Genomic DNA, 17454 nt, shown 5'->3' on the forward strand with positions numbered 1-17454 from the left:
GGGGTGAGACCAGTGGAGTATCTTAGATGGCCACTCACAGGCTTTTAAGACCCCAGACACTACTCACCAAGGTAGAATGTAGAGCATTGTCTTTATAAGATGTGTCATGCCAGTTGAGCTAGATGTTCCAAACTGGGCACTTTTTAAAGTCATAGGGCATGCTGTGAGTAACCATACCTGGACAATAGATATAAATCCGAACATATTTAAACCCCTTCTTAGCCTTGTTAATTTCTGCGCTAATTTCTACACTTTAATAGCAGGTGCTCTAGAAACCTTTCCTGAACTTCTTAGATTGAGTTGTCATTGGTTCTCAACTGGAGGCTATTTTATCCCCCAGGGGATGTTTGGCAATCTTTGGAGGCATGTTGGGTTGTCCGCAGGGGGTGGAGGATGCTACTGGCATCTAGTGGGTAGAGACCAGGGATGCTCAACATCCTGCAATGCACAGGGCAGCCCCCCACAACCAGGAATTATCCAGTCCCAGCTGGCAGTAGTGGTGACATTGAGGAGCGCTGGGCGAAGTGGCCCTCTTGTGTATTCTCACCCTATGCTTGTCCTTGTAGAACCTCACGGTACTGCCAGCCTAAGTTCCTTGCGGGCAGTGAGTTTTATATTCATCTTGCATCCTCACTGCCTAGGACAGCGTTAAGGCCTTGGTCAGCACTGCTCAGACAATTGTTGAATAATCTCCAGGAAGGCAGTGCTTTCGGCTGGTTGCTATGGTGCCCCAACATGGAGAACAGTGCCTGGCAAGTAGCAGACGCTCAGTAAATGTTTGCTGAATGAATGAATGGTGGATATGGAAGTGGCTCCTCTGCAGGTGAATGTTCCATTTAGAAACCTGGAGCTTCCTCATGATCCTCATTCTCTCCTCACACAGCTCTCCCTTCTGCCCTAACTGGCCCCTTTCACCCCTAGCCCCGCCCTCCCCATCTTCCAGTTGTTGCACCCTGGGTGGGGGTTAGGAGGCAGGACCTGAGGCTGTAGAGCAACTTGCCCAGCTTCCTCTTGTGATGGGCCCCTGTGAGCTTGTGCCCTCTTCCCTCCCTCCCTCGGTGCAGAAAGGTCAGCTGAGCCCGTGTGTTGGCCTTTCCTTGGAGCTGCTGATGCAAGAGCCCCTGAAGAAGCACAGTGTGTTTGGCTACCTGCCCCGCGCTTTGGTTCCTTTGAAGTTGTCCATTTTGGGGCAAACAGGCTGTGGCACAGGGCCTTTGAACCTGGGGTTTGTCAGCCAGCTAAAGCTGTATTCAGTTTGTGTGTCGTTTTTAGGGGAGGGGGTCAGCACTTCCATTAGAGTCTCAGGTCTGCTACTCTAAAAAGACCAAGAACCATTTTTTTAGCACAGTGGTTCTCAAACTTCAACATGCATCAGAGTCATCACTTGGGGGACTTCTTAAAACACAACTTGCTGGACCCTACCTCCAGAGTTTGTGATTCAAATCTGGGATGGAGCCTGGAAATTTACATTTCCAACATGCTGATGGTGATGCTGCTGGTCCAGGGAGAACTTGGAGAACTGCTGCGTAAGCAGATGGCCAAGATTGCATGGTAGAGTTAAGACTTGAGGCAAAGCATATGAAAATGCCTAGTACGAGGTGGGGGCTCAGTCAGTGTCTGGGGGAGCACTGAGTCCCTCTGTGGGGATCCCCCAGGTGCAGCCCCAATCTGGTGTTATACCCTAGAGAGTGTAATGAGGCTTCATCTGTAGTATATAATGCAGCCGAATCGACCGCAGCCGGAAACTCTGGAATACCACGGCCTTAGCCATCTTTGAAGTGCAGTGTGCTCGTAGAAGAACAGATCCTGAAGCTGTGCTCTCTGTTCCTTCATAGGTGTATTCTGCTTGACAACTTACCATTTCCTTTTGTTGAACACATTCCCAGAGTGATTCTCTTTCTTTGTTTTGTTTTTTTTTCCTTTCTAGGAGTAAACAGTTACCCTTTTGTTTGTACTGCCTCCTTCCACACGAGCAGCCCTTTGGCCAAAGAGGATTATTACCAGATATTGGGAGTGCCCCGAAATGCCAGCCAGAAAGAGATCAAGAAAGCCTATTACCAGGTCTGTATGGAAGTCAGCTTTCAGAGACAAGATTGTAGAGTGAATGCTGTGGGTCCGGTCTGGTTCTGATCAGTACAGTGCGTGTGCCTATCCACGGAAGCACCATGCAGCTCACGTATGGAACGATACCATAAAGATGGCCTTTGCTGGATGGTATTCCTCAGTGGGTGATGCTGTGATTGTTAATGCTTCAGGAAAGAGGAGAGGCAGAGATTAAAAATTTTTTTCTCCAGAGCTGTTTTTTGTAATTGATTTTATTCTGTGCCTTTTGAATCAGTAGGTATGCTGGTCTAAGTTTTAAGTAGTTAGTCGTTGCATTAGGTTAAGTTTATAGATTTAGAATTATTGTTTTTCTTAACCAGTAAACTATGAGATTCCCATCATTGTATCCCAAAACGTCTTAGGGCTAATCAGAATGGTGAGTTACCTGGACCAGTGGTTCCTAGACTTTTGGTTTGCTCTAACCAATAAAATCAAAATTGGGACCATTGATGTAAGATTGCTGACCTTTGTATTTGGCCTAATGTAGACATTAAAAGTAACAAGTATGATCTAGTAACGTCATTTCATGAAAGAAAGGGCATCTTATCACCATAAAAATAGGAAGGCTATAATATCAGAATAAAGAAGAGATCTTGAAATTAAACTGATTTTGAAAAACTTACAACAAGATTCTTCATTTTCTTTCGTTTTTTGGTGGGTGAGCAGAAACTTTGTCCTAGCCCAGTGTCCCAAATACTGATTGAGACCAGACCTAATAGCTTATGACTTGGGTGGTGTTATGAATTGAATTGTGTCCCCCAAAAATATGTGTTGTAAATTCTAACCCCTATACCTGTGGTTGGAGCCCTGGTGGTGTAGTGGTTAAGAGTTCAGCTGCTAACCATAAGGTCGGCAGTTCAAATCCACCAGTTGCTCCTTGGAAACCTTCTGGGGCAGTTCTACTCCGTCCTATAGGGTTGCTATGAGTTGGAACCAACTGTACAGCACCTAACAACATAGCAACAGCAACACATACCTGTGGTTATAATCCCATTTGGGAATGGGTTTTCTTTGTTATGTTAATCAGACAGTATTCATGTAGGACTTGACTTGAGTTGATCTCTTTTGAGATATAAGAGGAGAAGATTAAGCAAGGGAGCAGAGATGGGGAAGATAGATGCCATACCACACGAAGATCTCCCAGGAACCAAGGAACAGGGATGTTCGCCCAGAGTCTTCCTCTGAATTTGGATTGCTAGTCTCCTAAACTGTGAGAGAATAAATTTCTGTTTGTTAAAGCCACCCACCTGCAGTATTTCTGTTAAACAGCAGCACTAGGTAACAAAGACAGGTGGCTACTCCCTCCTTTTACCTTTTTTTAAAGTGTACACGTCACTGGTTTTTAGTATATTCAGGAGTTGTACACCCCTCACACCACAATCAATTTTAGAATATTTTCATCACCCCAGAACAACCCCATAACTGTTAGCAGTCACTGTTCCTTCCCCTCCCCACCCCAGGCAACCACTAATCTACTTTCTGTCTCTGTGGATTTGCCTATTCTGGACATTTCATGTAAGTGCAGTCATCTAATATGTGCACTTTTATGATTGTCTTCTTTCACCCAGTATGTTGTTTGCAAGAGCCATCCATGCTAAAAACACCAGACTTAATGGTCTGACTGAGACTGGAGGAACCCCCAAAGCCATGGCCCCCAGACGCTTTGTTAACCCAGAACTAAAGCCACTCTTCAGGCAAAGATTAGACGGGACTATAAAACATAACAGTCGTAAAGAGTGTGCTTCTTAGTTCAGTCAGATACACGAGACCAAGTGGGTGGCTCCTGTCTGGAGGCAGGATGAGAAGGCAGGAAGGGACAGGAACTGGTTGAATGGGCACAGGGAACCCGGGGTGGAAAGGGGGAGTGTGCTGTCACGTTATAGGGATTGCAACTAATGTCATGTAACAATATGTGTATAAATTTTTGTATGAGAAATTAACTTGAGCTGTAGACTTCCACCTAAAGCACAATTAAAAAAAAAAAAAATTTAGGTAAACTGCTGTGACAGAGTGACCAAAATTTAATTGTGGCTTAACAAAAAAAAAAAGTCATCCATGCTGTAGTGTGTAACGTTTATTCCTTTTTATGGTCAAATAATGTTCCATTGTATGTGTATATACTGCATTCTATTTATCCATTTATTCGTTGAAGGACATTTGTGTTATTTCTACTTTTTGGCTATTATGAATAATGCTACTGTGAACATTTGCATACAGGTTTTTGTGTGGACACATATGTTTTCATTTCTCTTGGGTATATACTTAGGAGTAGAATTGCTGGATCATATATGGTAACTATGGAGCCCTGGTGACGAGGTGGTTAAGAGCTCAGGCTGCTAACCAGAAGGTCAGCAGATTGAATCCACCAGCTTGTCCTTGGAAACCCTAGGGGGTAGTTCTACTGTGTCCTATAGGGTCGCTATGAGTCTGAATCGACCTGGCACACAACAGCAATAACAACCGCATGGTAACTATGTTTCACTTTTTGAGTAACTGCAAGACTGGTTTTCAAAGCCACTGCAAATTTTACATTTCCACAGGCAGTGTACGAGGGTTCCAATTTCTCCTCATTTTTGTCAACACCTATTGTTATCTTTTTTTATTTTAGCCATTCTATTGGGTATGGAGTAGTAATCTCATTGTGGTTTTGATTTGCTTTTCCCTGGTGGCCAGTGACGTTGAGCATCTTTTCATGTGCTTATTACACACTTGTATACCTTCTTTGGACCGGGCGGTGTTTCGTTCTGCTGTACACAGGGTCGCTATGAGTCGGAACTGACTCAACGGCACCTAGCAACAACAACAACATACCTTCTTTGGAAAAATGTCTGCTTAGATCCTTTGTCCATTTTTCAGTTGGGTTATTTATTTTTTTATAGGTGTGTGGAATGGAGTGAACAAAGATATGGGATAGGAAGCGGAGATCTGGCTTGGGAATAGCATGTCTCTGTTTTTGAGCAGGAGAGTGGGGTACCTGATGCAAGGTTGGGAGAGGATTGAACAGGTGGAGGTTAGGGCCAAATTATCGCGACAGTTGAGGGCCATGGCAAGTACTCAGGACCTAATATAAGAGACAGTAGGGAACTGTTCAGATTTTTAGGCATGGAAGTAAGAAGACCAGGTAAAGTTGTGCAATTTAAAACCTGAAATTTTGTAAATAGCCTTTATTGACCAGTCACTTGTTAGACGCTGATACAAGCTGTATGTGCATCATGTCATTTTATCTTCGTAGCAGCTTCATGGGTAGCTGTTAACATCCCTGTTTTGTTGACGAAGAAACCGAGGCTTAGAGAGGTTATGACATACCACTATGCCAACATGTGGCGGCCAGGAGCCTAAAATACAGGTCTTTCTGGCTGCAGAGTTCCTTTTCCATGCACTGATCTCATGAACACGCCAGCATCTTTTGCTGTAATGTTTGGGACCACCTGGTAGATCACATGATGTTGGAGCCTACCAGCCTGTGGTGATCTGTCAGCCACACCTGCCCTTGGGGCTCAGCACACAGCCTGTGGCCTGGGTGAGGAAGAGCATTTCAGGGCAGGCTGAGTTTGGGGGTACTGGTGGAGCTGTGCCCCTCCGGCCTTTTCCACCCATGGCTGTTTTACTTTGAATGCTAGAGCTGCTACTGCAGCCACTTTTTTTTTTTTTTAAACAGAGAAATTTATTTCTTCACAGTAAAGTAGGCTAAAAGTCAAAATTCAGGGTGTCAGCTCCAGGGGAAGGCTTTCTCTCTCTGTCGGCTTTCTCATTAGTGTTCCCCCGGACTAGGCTCTTCTCTGCACAGGGACCCTGGGCCCAAAGGACACGCTCTGCTCCTGGCACTGCGTTCTTGGTATGAGGTCCCCCGTCTCTCTGCTCTACTGCAGCCACTTTTGTCTCTGTTGCCCTGACTTTGGGGTGTGGGCGTGTGTTTCTGGCAACGTCTCTCAGCATCCTCATTCCTCCTGGAAACCAAAGCTGGGTGACACGTGAACAAGTTTGTTTTCCACAGGACTAGCGCCTTGTAGCGCTTTCTTTTTTCCTGGTGAGGAAGATTGAGAGTTAGCTGTGGGTCTTGACTCTGAACATAAAGAAGAGACTTAGAGAGTCATGCTATCTTCTGTCAAGGAGCCCTGGAGGTGCAGTGGTTAAGTGCTTGGCTGCTAAGCAAAAGGTCAGCAGTTTGAAACCACTGGCTGCTCCATGGCAGAAAGATGTGGCAGTGTGCTTCCGTAAAGGTCATAGCCGTGGACACCCTGGGGGGCAGTTCTCTGTCCTGTAGGGTCACTGAGTCGGATTCAATGCTGGGTTTTATCTTGTCTCAATTGTTTGCTAGGCCATTTTGTGGAAGAGGGATTAAAGGTATATATGTGACACAAGAGAAGGTTAAGCTCCCTCTAAGGAAGAACTTTGTAACAGTGGGAGCTGCTGGTCAGGGTACACTCCGCATTGGGTGGCAGTGAGTTCCCTGTCACTGGAAATAATCCTGCACTGTTGCTCAACTTGGATAATGTACTGATGCCCTTTGAACAACAGTAATTCCATGTGGTAGATAATGTCATCTGCCTAAAATCAGGTTGCTTCTTATGCCGAGGGTACTGTATAGGTGTCTCCAGCCCCGGGTTTTTGGAGTCGGCCCCACCCATACAGCCTGCTTGTCTCAGTTCTCCGGAACTTTTTGAATTTGAATTCCTCTGAGTTCTTAATTTGCATCATGAGATACAACATCATTTTGTCTTTACTTGGCACAACTCCCTTCGTTCTTTTCACATAAGGACACCAGGCGGTACTGTGGTACTATTGGCACTACCTGGTAGTACTACTGCTGGTGATACTACCAGGTGGTGCCAGGGACCCCGTGGTACAACGGAGCAACACAATGTAGACAAAAATGCAAGCTCTCACGTGGGCTGCAGTGCTGCGTTGTGAAGTGGTCGTCTTGGGGGTTCAGAGTATACTGATATCAGTACTTTTGGGATCATCGTTGAAGTTCTAAATTCTTATTAGAACTTCTAGATGCCTCATCTGGACTTTGTCCTTAAACTCTTGATTATGTCCTAATAATCGCTGACGTGTTAGTGCGTGCCACGCCTTGTGCTAAATTCCTTATCTTTGTTATTTTATTGTCACAACCCTGTGAAGTAGGTGCCATTGTTATTGTCATTTTACAGATGAGGAAACTGTAGCTGAGATGTTTGGTAATATGCCCAGGGCCCTCCCAGCCTGCAAATGGTAGGTCTGAGCCATCTGACCCCAGCAGCTGTGCTTTTAACTCCCTGGAGCTCAACTGTAGTGACAGTTGGAGACCCAGTTGCTGGAAGGGGTGGAGCCAGTGGGCTTCTTGAGTCTCTCAGCTTCAGGATTCTGTGAACCTCCTTGCCCGCCCAGCAGCTACACATTAACTACCCTTCTTTAGAACTGTTCATCACACGTGTTTCCTTGACAGCCAACTGAGAGTTTTGTTTTTAAATATTTAAGCCTTTTTTATTTTTATTTTGTATATGTACGCGTGTGCTTTAGGTGAACATTTACAGAGCAAATTAGTTTCTTACTAAACAATTAATACACAGATTGTTTTGTGACATTGGTTGCCATCCCTGCAATGTGTCAACACTCTGCCCTTCTTGACCTTGGGTTCCCTCTTTCCATTCGTCCAGTTTTCCTGTCCCTTCCTGCCTTCTCATCTTTGCTTTTGGGCTGGTGTGTGCATTTAGTCTTGTATACATAGTTGAACTACATGTGTTATTGTTTTGTAGGCCTGTCTAAACTTTGGCTGAGGAGCCCTGGTGGCGTAGTGGTTAAGAGCTTGACTGTTAACCAAAAGGTCAGCCGTTCAAATCTACCCGCTGCTCCTTGGAAACCCTATGGGGCAGTTCTGCTCTGTCCTGCAGGGTTGCTGTGAGTTGGAACTGATTCAGTGGCACCCAACAACAACAATAACAATCTTTGGCTGAAGGGTGAACTTCAGGAATGACTTTAATACTGAGTTAAAAGGGTGTCCAGGGGCCATGCTCTTGGGGTTTCTCCAGTCTGTTAGACCAATAAGTCTGGTCTTTTTTTGTGAGTTCGAATTTTGTTCTACATTTTTCCCCAGGTCTGTCCAGGACCCTCTATTGTGATCCCTGTCAGAATAGTCAGTGGTGGTAGCCGGGCACCATCTAGTTGTGCTGGAGTCAGCGTGGTGGAGGCTGTGGTAGTTGTGGTCCATTACCCCTTTGGACTAATCTTTCCCTTATGTCTTTGGTTTTCTTCATTCTCCCTTGCTCCAGGTGGGGTGGGACCAGTGGAGTACCTTAGATGGCTGCTCACAAGCTTCTAAGACCCTAGATGCTACTCACCAAAGTAGGATATAGAACTTTTTCTTTATAAACTGTGTTACGCCAGTTGAGCTAAATGTCACCCTAGATCATAGTCCCCAGCCCTCAGCCCAGTAACTCGGTCCCTCAGGGAGTTTGGATGTGTCTATGAAGCTTCTACAACTTTGCCTTGGTCAAGTTGTGCTGACTTCTCCAGTATTGTGTACTGTCTTACCCTTCACCAAAGTTACCACTTATCTATTGTCTAGTTAGTGTTTTTCCCTCCCTACCCTTCCCCTCCATCATAACCATCAATAAACCTGGTTTTTGAATAGGAAATACATACATTCATTTTGTTCAAAATTCAAAACGTACAAAGGAATATATAGTAAAAAGTTCTTCCTCTTCCCCTTCCTCTGCATCCCTCCGATAGCAGCAGTGTTATCATTTTATTGTGTATTCCTTGGAATATAATTTATACAACAGATACATCTGTTTATCTAGTCATTCTCTCTCCTTTTTGCATAAGTGATCGCCTGTCAGACACACTGTTTTGCACCCTGCTTTTACAAAGATGATGCCCAAGTTCTAAAGAATTAGTTGTTATGTTTGGTGGAGATTTGTTGTGGTTCAGTGTGTACACACCTCAGATTTGAAGAGACTATTAAAAGTCTAAAATCTGGTTTTAAGAATTGGTGTTGTTGCTAACTTAAGAGACAACTGCTACTAAAGAGGAGGAATTGTAGCTGACACTGGGGCCCGTTGTGGTCGTTCTCCTGTGCCCATGATCATTTACCATTTTCTTCCCTTAGCTTGCCAAGAAGTATCACCCAGACACAAATAAGGATGATCCCAAAGCCAAGGAGAAGTTCTCCCAGCTGGCAGAAGCCTACGAGGTAACGTGACTGGCATGTGGGCAATTACTGCCATTGGTTTGTGTGCGCAAGTCAGCGTTCACTGGGCAGCAGACAGGGCGGCCTGGCATGCGGAAAGGCCCAGGTCATGCCTGTGTCCCCTACAGCCGAAAAATAAAAATAGAAAGATCGCCAGGACCACTAATTTGGAATCTCAACAAACAGGATGCAGTATTCTGGATTAGCAGAGCTCCCCAGGTAGTTCCATTCGTGGCCGGTTTGGGACTACTGGTGTAAGGACCCAGCACTTCCCCTCTGTGGATGAATTAATTCATTGCTTATGAACTGCTGCCGTCTGTTAGCAATGGTGGATATTACAAAAGGAGGAGACCAGGAGAGTGTAAAATGTAATCAGAGAGAGAAAGCATGTGTCCGTGAAATAACTACTGATCAATTCTGGAAGTCTTTGTAAGTGGACTTTCTTCCCAGACCTTTACCATCTTGGCAGGGGTTTAGGAAATATAGAATATGATATATCCATAGCCACATATAAGAACAGCCTCAACTGAGTGAATATTAAATTCATGTGTCTTTTTCCCTGCCAACTACATCTAATAGAAGGTGTGTTTGATAATAATAATAAATAATACAGTTTTATTACAGTAACTCAAACTAGTAGATAATACGCTAAAGATTCCTAGAACCTGTTTCTGTGGATGATAAGATTGATTTTTTAAAGACGGGGTGAACGATGAGAAGGAGAGGGGAATCCAAGAGTGGTAAGGAGTTGGAACCAGGAAGCAAAAGCCCCCAGGAACCCAAGGCCTTCTGCCTTTTACCCTTCTCTCGTGTCTGCTGCTTCTTTCTCTTTCCACTGCTTTCTTTTCCTCTTAGGCACCCTAAAAAGTACCCTAGGCGCCAAGCTGTTCTCAGGCTGGTCTGCTGAGTTTCTCCCTCTGATTCTAGGCGGAACTGCCTTTATCCTGTTCTTTGTGGGGAGGAATGCTCTTTTCTGTTTGACCCCAGGACAGGGCCCTTTTCAGTTTCTGGTCAGAGCGGACTCCATGCCAGGTTCTCACCCGTGTGGCTGCTACCTTCCTCTGTTCTGTCAATACTGGTGTCTGTCTGTCGCTTCTCCTCCATCTTCTGACAGTGTGTCTCTAGAAACTATCCCTTCCTTGTGCCTGCATTTTCTTTTTAGTTAGGAAAAAAAAAGGAAAGCAAACAGATGAAAGAGATAAGAGGGAAAAGTATGCTTCTCTCCTCTCTCTCCTTAGACCCCTTCCCAAGGTAATTCCTCTGAACAGTTTTGTGCAGATGCCTGCATGTGTCTGTATGAGTGAGTACAGTCTACCAAACGTTTGCCTGGTACCATGGTCACTTCTACCTGCTGCTCCTTTTGTCCGACCTCCAGGAGACTGGTCATTGCAGGGTAAAGGTTCTGAGCGTAGGTCGTTGCCAGGCAGCATCTCCTGGGGAGAGTGGACGAGGGAATCCAGGAAGAGTCCAGGGACTCACACGTGTAAACATTTTCACATCGAAGGCAGCCCCCGGCAGCTTCCATTAAACTTGTAAAAGTACTCCAGGTCCCACGTTTAGATTTCCACGTAGTCATCTGTCCTTTTCTAGGTGCTAAAGTCCCAGTCCCACTCCATCTCCGAGAAGTTCGTGTCATCGTTTTGTGCACAGTGGCAGTGTTGCGGCTGGTTGGCTTAGTGTGACCTTTTCTGTATTCCTGCGCCTCGGGAGAAGCAGAGGCGTGTGATTGTCCTGCCTTTCTTCTGGTAGGTGCTGAGCGATGAAGTGAAGAGAAAGCAGTATGATGCCTACGGCTCAGCTGGCTTTGACGCTGGGGCCAGCAGCTCCGGGCACAGCTATTGGAGGGGAGGCCCCACTGTCGACCCCGAGGAGCTATTCAGGAAGATCTTTGGGGAGTTCTCATCATCATCATCATTTGGAGATTTCCAGAGTGTATTTGATCCGCCTCAGGAGGTAAGTGCCTCATTCTGAAGAGTCATTTGAATTTTAGGCTAAGTTTGATGAAATCAGAAATTTTATCAGTTTCTGCTTCTCAAAGGAAATGTCAAACCAGCTAAGATGAAATGGGCTGGAGACAGCCACTTTGGTGGAAAATAATTCCAGTAGTTGAAAAATCCTGTAGGTAATAGTGAATACCTCCGTCTTGACTATATTCTTACAGTTGGTTCACCAGGCAGTACCTAAGGCATTCAGAGTTCACACTGAGAGGTAAGTATTTTAACCAGAGCCTGCTACATGATTCTTGGAACACCCAGGTCAATAGGGCGACAGCTGTTGACCCTACCCCTTCCGAACCTATGTCCGTCATAAGACGTTAGTGGAGCTGAAGAGAGAGGAGAGATTTTTTTATGACTTAAGTCATCATTGTGGATCATTGAAGACTGTGAATATTTCCCAGTTATTGAAAAGTGTATCTTCACTTAAATTGAAACCTGCACAATCTCGTATAAACCCTGAGGAGCAGGTCCTCATCTGTGAAGTGAGCCCCACCCACTGAGCATCACCTTGGTCGTTGTAAAAAGGAAGCTGACAGACCTGCCCCTTGGTTTCTGTAGTACATCATGGACTTGACATTCAATCAAGCTGCCAAGGGGGTCAACAAGGAGTTCACCGTGAACATCACCGACACCTGCGAGCGGTGTGACGGCAAAGGGAACGAGCCTGGCACCAAGGCACAGCACTGCCACTACTGCGGCGGCTCTGGGATGGTAAGGGGGCTGGGCACCCCACCTCCTCCCACCTCTCCTTTCTTCTCAGTCCCATGGGTATTTATTCACCAGGTTCCTACGGCTTTGAGAGTTCATAACTATTTTATACAGAACCTTCTGTATTTTTCAGGAGAGCTCTGTCTTAGTAGGTAGACAGTGTAGATGGAGCAGGGAAACTGTCCTGTCTTCTCTGAAAATACACTTTGGGATAATTTGGTAATTTGAAGGCAGGGTGAAGACTTAAATTTTGCTTTAAGTCTAATCTCCTTTTTCTTTCTGGTGATTTTTTATTTTGATAGAATTCAAATTTGTAGAGTAGTATAAAGAACTCCCTTATATCTTTTACCCAGACTCACCAGTCCTTAACATTTTGTTCCATTTGCTTTGTTGTTTCTGGTTGGCTCATTTCCTTGGCGATCTACTTTAGAAAAATCAACCATTGAAGACCCTGGAGAGCACAGTTCTGCTCTGACACACATGGGTCAAATCAACTCAACAGCAGCTGGTTTATGTTTTTGGTTTTATTTCTAAATACTTCAGTGTATATTTTCTAAGAACTAGTGGGTACATCGGGTTGCTATGAGTTGGAACGGACTCGACAGCACCTAACAACAGCAACAATAGTGGGTATAATACCATTATCTGTCTATATTAAAAATTCTTTAATTGTCCTTATAATGTCCTTCACAGCTATTTATTCCCTGGTCCAGAATCCAATCCAGGATCACCCACTGCATTTGGTTGTCATGTCTTTAGTCTGGGGCAGTTCAAATCCACCAGCCGCTCCTTGGAAACCCTGTGGGACAGTTCTGCTGTGTCCTGTAGGGTCACTATGAATCAGAATCAAATCGATTTGGGTTTGGTTTTTTTTTATTTAGTCTCTTTTAATCTGGAACTGTTTCTTAGCCTTCCTTTTTCTTTTATGACGGTGATATTTTTGAAGATTACAGACTAGTTATAGAATGTCCTTCAATTTGAGTTTATCTTACATTTTCTTCTCATAAGATTCAGATTATGCATTTTTGGCAGAAATACCACAGAAGTGATGTTTTATCCTTTTCAGTGCATCATATTAGAAGTCACAGATGTCAGTTTGTTCCATTATTGGTGATGTTGAACTTGATCATAATCATTTGATTAAAGTGGTGTCCACTAGGCTTTTTCACTATAAGGTTAGGATTTTTCTCTTTGAAATTAGTGAGTGAGTTATTGGGAGATACCTTGACACTATGTAAATACTCTTTTCCTCATCAGACTTTTACCCATTAGTTTTAACATCCATTGATCATTCTTGCTTAAATCAATTACTGTGATGGTTGCAAAATGGTGGTTTTTCTAATATCCTTTCTACATTTATTAGTTGGCATTCAGCTGAAAGGAAGAACCTTCCCTTCTTCATTCATTTGTTCATTTATTTATATCAGTATGAACTCATGGATTCTTATTTTCTTCGCTGGGTTATAATCAGTATTGTTACTTACTTTGATGCTCAAATTGTCCCTGATTTGGCCAGTGGATGTCCTTTCAAACTGGCTCCTGTGTTTTTCTGACGTCTCTATCATTTTTTCAGGACTTCCTTATTTTCTATCTAAAAGGATGATCTAGGCTCAACTTGTACTTCCCCCACCCCAGCCCCAGAATCAGTCATTTCTCCAAGGAGTCCTGGTTCCTATTAGTGTCGAGTGGTATTTAGAAACCAAGATCTGTGCTCTAGGTGTGCTCATTGCTACAGGAGTGCCATAGCTTCTAAGCCCTCTCACCAGACCAAGCCAGGAAATATAGCATGTGTGTGTGTACACGTGTGTACATACACATAATGTATAGATACACATATAGATTTCTATTTCTCTGTCTATAGGTATCTTCTTACATGTATATACAAACATACATACATATGCATACATCCATAAGTACACCAAACCATGAGTTCAACCTGATACTTCTAATTCCAGTCTAACTCCACTAGGTTCATTCTAGTCTTCTGCCTGTCCGTCCATGTTTATAACTTTTTTCTCTAAAAAAAATCTGGCTCTGATTACCCTCAGTGTATTTACTCATTTGCTCAATCCTAGAACACACAAAGAGTACTTTCAGAGTTAAGTCCTACCATTGCAAAAACAATCCTACCTTCCTGCATTCACTATTCATTTAGAGTCCTTTTTATCTTTGCATTGAGGGTATATAGTCAAAATACCGTGTTCAAAAGTTCCTTGGGTCAGTTCTCCTTTCCCCCTTCACTGTAATTATTTATTAGAAATACGGTTAGGTTTTATTTGATTGTATTTGTGTTCCACTTAGATGGTTTCCTTTTTAAGGGAGGAGGGAACCCCTCCCCCACCCACCTGTAAAATCATTTCATTGTCCGTGGTGCGTGTGTGTGTGTGTAGCAGGGGGAAGAAGTTGTTTTTGAGCGCAGAAGAGCGTAAAGAAAGGAAACGAAAGTCCTTGATAATGCCGCTTTTTGACAGGGGCTAACCTAATTTATAAAGAATTGTAGTGTGTTCCCTGCAAGTTGTTTAGTTGTCTTTCTTTTTTTTTAATATCAACTATTCTTTGAATAGGTGATATACACACATCACTGAAAATTTAACGGGTTCACAGTTGTAAACAGTATAAAATAAGTGTGTCTCCCACTGGGACTTGTAGTCAAGTCATTGATTTCAGTCCCCAGAGGCAGCCTCTAGTGGTGGTCTCTCGGGTGTTCCTCTAGACGCAGGATGATGTGTGCACAGGTGTGTGCAGCACCTTTCAGTTCCAAAGGTACAGTTAAGATTGTCTTGTACCTTGGATTTTTGTTGTTTCCTCTTCTCAGCTTATTTTGGAAATACTCTGCATATGAAGCTGCCTCAACCTTTTTATTGGCTACAGTATTCCCCTACACGAGTAAGTCACAGTGTATTCAGCCAAGCGCCTGTTGATGGGCACTTCGGTTGTTTCCATCTTTTGCTATTAGAGACACTGAATACCTTTTCATCATGTTCGTTTTGTGAATGTGCAGGTATGTATCGTGTGAAGTTGTACATCTTTTCTAAGATTTGAGAACCAGTTTTTTCCTGTGAATTGAAAGCTCTTGTCCTTTCTCTTGGGTCATTGGTCTTTTTCTTATTGATTTGTAGACATTCTTTATCAATTAAGTAACAGCTCTTTGTCAATGATTTGAGTTGTTTTTTTTTTTTTTTCAGTTTGCCATTTGTCTTTGGACTTTATGTTTTTGGCTATCTGTATATAATTTTTAACATAGTTGAGAATTGTACATAAATAGTTCTTTTCTCACTTTTTTACTTACAACGTGAGCATTTTTGTATGTCTTTGAATTATTTTAAACATTATTTTTAATGACTGAATAATAGTCCGCTGACAGATAGCATTTCCGTCTGTTTGAATATACCCAGCAACCTGCACTTGCAGACTAGTACGTGTACAGGCTGTTTCCTGCGGTGTTGGTGTAATAGAAAAGGATTGGAACAGCTTCGGGGGCCTTCAGGAGTGAGTTGTCTGAAAAACTGTGGCCCGTGCATGTATGTAACAGAAACCCAAAGTTCCTTTCCTGTAAAATCTCCTGTTGTTGAAACGATCAATTTTCAGTGTGGTCTGAGAACATGAAGTTGAGGTTGTGTTCCGCTAGAGGGCACTCCTGGTGAGGAGCTGGATTCCTCTGACGGTGCTACATACAGTGTTAGGGGCTGAGCTCCTGCACTTGACACAGGCTTTTCTTACCTTCCTTTCTTAGGCCCTCTTGCTTCCGAGGCCCTGAATTGCTGTGACTTTTTTTTTTTTTTAAACATTTCTGAAGTGAACATTGAGATAAGATAGTTAGGCCAAAGTGTATTTCTCCCAAAACATAATGCTTGAGAGTGGGAAAAATAATTTGCAACACATTTGATAAAGGATTAATATCCCTAACGTTAAAGCCTTTTTTAGATTAATGAGTAAAAGACCAGCAACCCGTTAGAAAAAGTGGTCGAAGCTGAACAGAAGAGGAAAAGCAAGTGACCAGCAAGTCTTTCTCACCAGCAGCCAGGGACAGGCATGAGGAGGCAAAATGAGGCATTGGCTTACCTCCTGATGGGCCTAAATGATCGGTACAGTCCTCACCGACAAGCCTGAGGGAGAGGAGAGTGCACGTGCATGGATGGTGGGCTGGACGCTGCCCCATCCTTTGGGAATGGAATCTGCAGTAGCTGTGAGCATTTTGCATGCATGTCCCCTTGACCTAGTGTTTCCATCTGTGTGAATGTGCCCTACAGCTCACACTTGCAGAACAGCACGTGTACAAGGAGTTCTTACAACGTGGGTGTAATAGAAAAGGATTGGAACAGCTTCAGGGGCCTCAGGAGTGAGTTGTCTGTCATGGCCCATGCACGTGACAGAAAACGATACACTGATAGGAAGTACTTCCCAAGATGATCTATTGATTATAAAAAACAAAGAAAGCTGCAGAATTATGTGCATTACTTAAAAGCTGGTAACACACAGACAGATGCTTGAAACGTGTGTACTTACAGAAAGACAGATAAGAGAATATCATAGTATCCGTGGCCTTTGGGGGAGCCCTGGTGGTGCAGTGGTTAAGTGCTCAGCTTCTAACTGGAAGGTCAGTGGTTCGAACCCACCAGCGGCTCCATGGGAGAAAGCTGCGGCAGTCTGCTTCCGTAAAGATGACAGCCTTGGAAGCCCTGTGGGGCAGTTCTACTCTGTCCTCCAGGGTTGCTGTGAGTTGGAATCGACGGCAGCAGGTTTGGTTTTTGGTTTGGTGGCCTGTAGGGAAGGCACCTGGATAAGTGGGAGACGGGAGTGGGAGGGATACTCAACTTTATAGTGTATATCCGTTTTTTTACTTTTGAATTTATACTATGTATACATGTTACCTTTTTAAATAATTGTGACACACACGTGTGTATATATGTAATTATTTATTTTGTGGCACAGGAAGCCAGGCAGTCCCCTTTCTCTTCTCTAACTCTGGCCTGTGGGCCAAGAGGAGACACTTGCTCAAACCGCTTGTGTGTGTGACTGCAGTCAGCACATAGTAAAAGCACAGTAAACGTGCATTTCCCGTTCCCCTTTCAGCTCTTTGCTCTAAGGAGAATGATGTGGTTAGTCCAGTCTTCTTCCCTAGGGCAAATGGAATAGGACGGTCTTTGTGCAAAGAAGTTAAGAACGTCACAATTTTATTATTTTTAAATATAATAATGATTTGACTCAGCAGTTCCACCTTTAGGAGTCTGTCTTACAAAAATAAAGGCATCAGAACCAAAGGATAGACGTGCAGGGATTTTTTTTGGCAGCATCTAAGAATAAGTTAAATGAAAAATGAAATCTCCATATAGTGGCCTGGAGGGATGTTCATGATATATCATTAAGATAAAGAGAAAAGCAAATTGCAGAGGAGTATTATGAATCATATGGAGCCCTGGTGGCACAGTGGTTAAAGAGTTTGGCTGCTAACCAGAAGCTAGGCAGTTGGAATCC

The 17454-nt window shown here is 43.7% G+C and overlaps 1 protein-coding gene across 3 annotated transcripts in view; it reads left to right on the forward strand.

Annotated features, from left to right (window-relative positions):
- The window catches only part of DNAJA3 (DnaJ heat shock protein family (Hsp40) member A3), a 33789-nt gene that overhangs the window by 2317 nt on the left and 14018 nt on the right, over nt 1-17454 (forward strand). For all 3 annotated transcript variants that reach the window (XM_004373214.2, XM_004373215.2, XM_023728443.1), the window contains exons 2-5: nt 1928-2061; nt 9194-9277; nt 11024-11227; nt 11830-11982. In XM_004373214.2, the coding sequence (XP_004373271.1) occupies nt 1928-2061; nt 9194-9277; nt 11024-11227; nt 11830-11982 (575 nt within the window). The remainder of the gene's footprint in view (nt 1-1927; nt 2062-9193; nt 9278-11023; nt 11228-11829; nt 11983-17454) is intronic.

This window comes from Trichechus manatus, unplaced genomic scaffold, assembly GCF_000243295.1.
Source record: "Trichechus manatus latirostris isolate Lorelei unplaced genomic scaffold, TriManLat1.0 scaffold00024, whole genome shotgun sequence".
Taxonomy (NCBI): domain Eukaryota; kingdom Metazoa; phylum Chordata; class Mammalia; order Sirenia; family Trichechidae; genus Trichechus; species Trichechus manatus.